The sequence below is a fragment of the Dendrobium catenatum genome, unplaced genomic scaffold (genome assembly GCF_001605985.2).
Source record: "Dendrobium catenatum unplaced genomic scaffold, ASM160598v2 fragScaff_scaffold_542, whole genome shotgun sequence".
NCBI lineage: Eukaryota > Viridiplantae > Streptophyta > Magnoliopsida > Asparagales > Orchidaceae > Dendrobium > Dendrobium catenatum.
In genome coordinates, this window is record NW_021319004.1 from 2,975,646 (window position 1) to 2,982,428 (window position 6,783).

The window sequence follows — 6,783 nt, forward strand, 5'->3', positions numbered from 1 at the left end:
ATGTATGAATAATTCTTAATTCTCTTCGCCAACCATTTAAGCTTAGGAAGATTTAGTGAGCTTAAATGGCTGTCTGGGTTTGGTTCGTCCACAAAGCTGGTGAAGGGAATTAAGAATTATTCATATTAGTCGGTTGCGTATAAGCTTTCATGCTTGTTTTTAATTATTCATTACCATTTATTTCTAGTTAGTATCTAACCTGAAGACCGAGCAACGCCCGCCCAGTGACCCAGCGAATATATAGCCCTCCTCGTCCTCGCTGTTCAATGGCAAGCGGTCGTGAAGCAACCTCAGCCAACTGCTTTGTAGCCGTTGACGCCGGCAAGCATCGACGATACGAACGACGCCTACTTGAAAAGGAGCTAAATCCGCTCGTTTCCTTCAGAATGAGTCACGCCGTCGGAACCTTCATTGCCATCTTCTTCCTTATCCTCATCCTCACATACATCATTTACATAGTTTGTTATCACGTCGCCGCTTCCCCTCCCCTTCTGCCCGAACGCAACGTCGACACTGCCACGATCAGTAGAAGACCTGAGCTCACCTACGCCGAAGCCATCAGTCAGGATCCACGGGCGGTCGGCGCTACTTGCTGCTCGATTTGCCTTGTCGACTATGAGGAGGAGGAGGAGGCCGAGGCTTTGCGGCTTTTGCCGGAATGTGGGCATCTATTCCATGCAACCTGTGTGGATCCTTGGCTGCTCCGGCGACCGACTTGTCCGTTGTGCCGATCGTTGGTGGTGTTTGAGTTCATGCAGACACCTTTGGCCGAGGTAACTCTATTAGAATGTAATAATAACACTAAGGAGAACCGCGGATTAGTTTAAACTCCTGCTTATATCACTAATGTACAAGTAGCTGCTTAAGGTCATAAATGTTTAGTGTTATTATTACATTCTAATAAATTCCAACTGGAATTGAACAGGCGTAGATATCTCTTCATACAGTTTACGTTGGAAATGTTGGGTATGGAGCACAGAGAAGAGGTAAATCACTTAAACTGATATACATACGGTGTTTATTAGCCTATTAAGTAGTCTATTAACCTATTACGTTTGTGTGCTTGAAGGATATTTAGAGCCATATATGTATAGTGATAACGCTGAAATGAACATGCAATAATTAATACTTTATAAGGAGCTTTGCGGCCTTTCGACAGCTCCTTCGATTAATCTATCTGTGCCATGTAAAGATTCTGTGGTTCTCTTTTCTCGATTTTCCTTTCTGTATGTCATTATTTTCTTTTTTTAATGTATGTCAGTATTCCACTAAGAATAATGAGTAAGTATTGTCTCACACAGCTCACCTTGATTTGTTGGTTGAGAGCTTATACTTCCAATTAAGAGATCTTGGATTCGAGTTTTTGTGTATGCGTTGTGTGTATGAGTTTGTCTTAAATGACCTAAATGTCCCAAAAAAAAGTAAGTATTGTCTCTCGCTTGAGATTTTTGTGTTTTTTGATAAATATAATATATTAATGATCATTAATTTCAAGAAACAAGGAAGTTAATAATCGGGTTAAATTGCGTGCACAAAATTTTATGGAACAAGATTAAGAGCTGCCGGTTAGGTTGACCGCAGTGTCAGTCTTAACCGTAGGCTCTAGTAAATGGATGTGAGTAGCCCGCTATGTCAACTAAGATTTTAACTGGCTTATAGACAGCGTTTCTTCTTTAAAAAAAAAAAGGATTAAGAGCTGCTTGGACGGCTGCAGCGTTCAAATTATGAGATATAAGAATTGTTAAGCCATCTAAGACTAGAATAAACTTCCGCTGAGCGCAAGCTTTAGTAATAATAATTAATAAAAATATAAGGTTGTTTTAAGACCATCTCTTAAGGGCTTATCATCCATCAGTTTCTTCACCCGAAAACAAATTAAACAATATTGTTAAATTGTCTAGATCGATGTAATTATATTAAAATGAACTTAAAAATAATTAAATTTATTTTAAAATAATATTGTATATAAAGAATTATATTAAATTGAACTAAAAAATAAGTTTAATATTTTCTAGCCTATTTTAATATAATTTATATTAGATATCCTCACGAAATTTTTATTTATTGAGATGAAAAAAAAAATTGTGACACCATTTTTTAATTTGTAATAAATATTTCGCAGTGTGAATATTTATGCCTAATAAATGAGAGGAGTTGATCAAACTATTTTTAAGGAGAGAATCATGCAAACAACTCTCAGGCTTGCGGCAACCGTCGCTTCCTCTCCGCTAGCCAGCACCGACGCCAGTTCTCGTTGACCGTTGTTCCGCCTCCCCCTGCTCCTCCCGCGTGAGTGGCGTATCCATCGACAACCTCGCAGGCTGGCGGCGGAGCTCCATAGAAGTCTTGCCGTCGCCGGAGACGGCAGCGGGATTAAAAAGGAGAGTTTGCTCGAGAGATCCCAGGTTCTGCAACGATTTGAAGAACCATGGGACCGCTAAGTTCTCGCAAGCGTTAGGATGTTTATGTTATCGCAACAAAATTTCTTTTCCTAGACATTAATAATCTACGCTCTCCAAATGAAAAACTAATAGAAATAAAACGGCAAAATCATTCTCCACCGTTCGCGCGCAACTAAATTACCCAAAAATCCAACGTGGCATCCCTCCCTGCCACCCATTTAATTTGACTTAGTCAACACCCTCTCCAACACCACACATAAAATAAAAAAAATAACAAAAATTAATTTCCCAGCTGCCAGGATTACCATCCCCACATCAAATAACAAAAACAAAAACTAAAAAAAAAAAACACCACCAATTCCCCCACGAACGGCGGCCAGTGCTCGTCCGTTCGCATCCATGGCCGCTGTTCTTCTCCTTCTTCTCCTCTCTCTTCCCTCCATCTCCCTCTCCCTCACCGATGCCGACGCCCTCCTCCTCCTCAAATCCTCCTTCCAAAACCCCGAACCCTCCCTCTCCTCCTGGTTCACCGGTTCACCCAACAGCTCCTCCCCTTGCGCCCTCCCTCGATGGACCGGCGTCCTCTGCTTCAACGGCATCATCACTGGTCTACGTCTCGGCCATCTCAACCTTACCGGAACCATAAACATCCAAGCTCTCACCCATTTCCCTTCCATCCGCTCCATTAGCTTCGTCAACAACTCCCTTTCCGGCCCAATCCCCGATTTCTCCCGCTTAGACGCTCTCAAATCACTTTACCTTTCCCATAATCGCTTCTCTGGTCCCATCCCGCTCAACCTTTTTTCCACTTTGGATCATTTAAAGAAACTCTGGATCAACGACAATGATTTCTCTGGCCCTGTTCCGTTTTCTTTATCGAAAGCTAAGAGTTTGTTGGAGCTTCATATTGAAGATAATGGCTTTTCTGGAGAGATGCCGGATTTAAAGCTGCCATTGTTGCAGTCTTTTAATGCGTCCAATAATGAGTTGAGTGGACCTGTTCCGGTTTCTCTTGTGCGGTTTGGGTGGTCGGCATTTGAGGGTAATGAGAGATTATGTGGGCCGCCGATGCCCGGTCCAGCCTGCCCGGTGCCTACGCCTGCGCCAGCGCCGGTGCCGAAGGAAGAAATAATTGCGCCGAAGGAAGAAATAATTGCGCCGGCGCCGAAGGTGATGCCGAAGCTGAGGCCCTTTGTTGCCGGTGGTGCCAATAGAGGACATTTTGTGGGTATTGTGGTCGGATTGGTGTTAGTTTTGGTGCTGTTGGCGATTGGATTTGCCGCCGTTAAGAGACGAAGAAAAGTTAGCGACTTGGAGTCTGCCGGTGGACGAAAGGCGGCTGCATTCGATATGGAGAAGGGTGCGGTGACGGCGGTGGCGGCGGCGAGCCCGGTGAATGACGGGAACGAGCATGGTTCTAGTGGGCACAAGCGCTACGGGTTGGCCCGGGGATCTGGTGGTGGTGGAGGTTTGATTAAGAAATACAATATAAATGAAAAAAATGCATACTATATGAGCATAGTCTTCAAATTCATTAATTTTTTTGTTAAAATTAGTGAAAAATTTTATATCATATTTTGTATTAATTTTGATATAATTTTGGATTTAGTGAGACAATTTTTTTTATTATTTTATATTTTAGATTATGGCTACTATTTTTATTGATTAAAAAAAAAATATTTTTTACAATAACTTTTAAAAAAATTATTTTACCCGCAATAATTTTATAATAATGCTTCGAATTTTTTTTCTATACAAATTTTTTTATCAAATTCTATAATCTAAATTTTATTCTTCATTAGATTAAAAATTGTAAATATTTCTTTTGATTATTTAATATTGAACATTTGATCGTTCATCTGATATTTATGATATATTAAATTTCACAAATTTTTTAAAGATCTGAATATTCGTTCTATTCATATTATTCTGGATATAAAAAATTACCACAACATTCATATTATTCATGATTATCATATTCTTTTATTCATTTTTCATAAATTACTTTAATTCCTCCGATATTTATTATCTTTCTATTCAAAGAAAATCTATGAACAGGTGGAAGCAGCGGCGCCGTGCTGGTGATGGTGAACAGCCAAAGGGAGGCATTCGGGCTGCCGGATTTGATGAAGTCGGCGGCGGAGGTGCTCGGAAATGGAACCTTGGGCTCAGCTTACAAGGCCATTATGGCCGGCGGCCACGCGGTTGCAGTGAAGAGGATGAGGGAGCTGAGCCGACTAAACAAGGAGTTGTTTGATGGCGAGATGAGGCGTTTCGGACGGCTTAACCATCCCAACGTTCTAACCCCGCTCGCTTACCATTTCCGGAAAGAGGAGAAGCTTATAGTATATGACTACGTTCCAAAGGGAAGTCTCCTTTATATACTCCATGGTATGCTCTATTGCATCACAAATGCATGGAATTTTTTTTTTTTTTTAGGGTCTTTTGAATGCAAAATTCATATAATTGACTTTAATCGTTGTATTTAGACTTTTTAGTTCAAAAATTAAAATTTTAATACTAAAAAATTACTTTAAGAAGCAGTAAGAAAAGCTGTCTCAAACGAACCCTTATATTGAGAGGAGTGCTATTCTATATGTAGCAATAATCTCAATACAATTGAATGTCTGTTAAGCCCATCTTAATATATTTTATATTAAGATAAAATAATTTATTTTCTTCTTTTTAATGGTAAAATATATAAATTTTGAAATCATTTTCAATATTTTATATATTTGAGCAATAGGTTATAATAAAGAGAAACAATGGGGTGATAAATCAAAATTTGTTCCAATTTTAAAATTAAATTATATATTATTAAGAAATAATATTGACATATAATATTTTTCTTTATCATTTACTATATTTGTTGCTATTATATATGCAACATAGATTTGATAACTTAATATTGAATATGTGCTAATATTATTTATTTGTGAAATGATGTTTTAGATTATCCTAATTAAATTTTTAACCTAATATAAATTATAACCATTAGATTTATTTTATGGCTATTATGAGAACATTTGTGTAATAAATTTTGAGACATTATTTTCTTCTTAATTGATTATTTCTGCCTAATTATTTCATTTGGTGATTACCGTGTTCGGTGTAGGCGATCGAGGAGCGGATCACGCTGCCTTAGACTGGCCAACTCGTCTAAAAATCGTCCTCGGCATCGCGAGAGGAATGGCGTATCTCCACGCGGAATTGGTCTCCTACGAAGTCCCACACGGCAATCTCAAGACCGCCAACGTCCTCATCTCCCCGACTTTTGACCCTCTAATCGCCGATTACGGCCTCATCGCCCTCGTCAACCCCGACGTCGCCCCGACCGTCCTCTTCTCTTTCAAATCCCCCGAAGCCCAACATCTCCGCCACGTGTCTCCGAAATCCGACGTCTTCTGCTTTGGCGTCGTTCTCCTCGAAATTCTGACGGGTAAGTTTCCGTCTCAGTACTTGAATAACACCAAGGGTGGTACGGATGTCGTGCAGTGGACGGCGTCTGCGATCTCCGATCATCGGGAGGCTGAGCTTATAGATCCGGTGATTACGGCGAAGGCGGCGCCGACGATGGAGATGGTGAGGTTACTTCGGGTTGGTGCGGCGTGTACACAGGTTAGTCCGGATGAGAGACCGGAGATGAAGGAGGCGGCGGAGCTTGTTGAGGAAATTGCGGTTGCTGTGGCGGGCGCGTCGGTGGGGGCTGGGGGATCGAGCCGGGAGGAGGCGGCGGGTTCGGTGGGAACCGATGGCTCGTTGCATGCCGGTTCATCATCGTGAGTTATCATAGTCTTTTGATTCTGATCATGCGGTGTATATTCGTTCAATTTTTTTAATTTTATATGAGGATCTTGGTTTGACTTTTATTTATTTTCCATTAATGCTCGACTCACAAACAGACATAATAGGTTGTCTCAATTTTCGTGCCTGGTTTTGTTAAAAAATTTGATTTTGTTAAAACAAATTGACTCTACCATCCCTATATATATTTTATGTGATATTTATTTGAGCTTTAGTTTCATAATTACAATATTAATTTTGTCATTTATATTCTAATCATGTTTTGTTATATTAATTAAGAATAATTAGTTTATAACTTATAAAATTTTAAACATATTCATATATTTAATTTTTGTTTGAAAGTTTATGGTGACTTACTAGCACATTTATATTCTTGAAAGAAAAGAATTTAGATTTTGTTGAGATGCTATACGTAATGAATTAATTAAGAATAATTAATTTATAACTTATAAAATTTTAAACAGATTCATATATTTAATTTTTGTTTGGAAGTTTATGGTGACTTACAAGCACATTTATATTCTTAAAAGAAAAGATTTTAGATTTTGTTGAGATGCTATACGTAATGAATTTGAGC

At 39.2% G+C, this 6,783-nt stretch overlaps 2 protein-coding genes across 2 annotated transcripts; both read left to right on the forward strand.

The window, feature by feature from the left end:
• The first annotated feature begins 266 nt into the window (after nt 1-266).
• Nucleotides 267-931, forward strand: LOC110108438 (RING-H2 finger protein ATL39-like). The gene is made up of 2 exons (XM_020839074.1): nt 267-773; nt 926-931. Exons 1-2 carry the CDS (start codon nt 267-269, stop codon nt 929-931), a joined length of 513 nt encoding a protein of 170 aa, XP_020694733.1.
• A 1,834-nt stretch (nt 932-2,765) lies between these two features.
• Nucleotides 2,766-6,276, forward strand: LOC110108515 (pollen receptor-like kinase 3). Its single transcript, XM_028694686.1, has 3 exons — nt 2,766-3,870; nt 4,461-4,793; nt 5,518-6,276. The coding sequence occupies exons 1-3, from the start codon at nt 2,802-2,804 to the stop codon at nt 6,183-6,185; spliced, it is 2,070 nt and encodes a 689-aa protein (XP_028550519.1). The 5' UTR covers nt 2,766-2,801; the 3' UTR covers nt 6,186-6,276.
• The last annotated feature ends 507 nt before the right edge of the window (nt 6,277-6,783 follow it).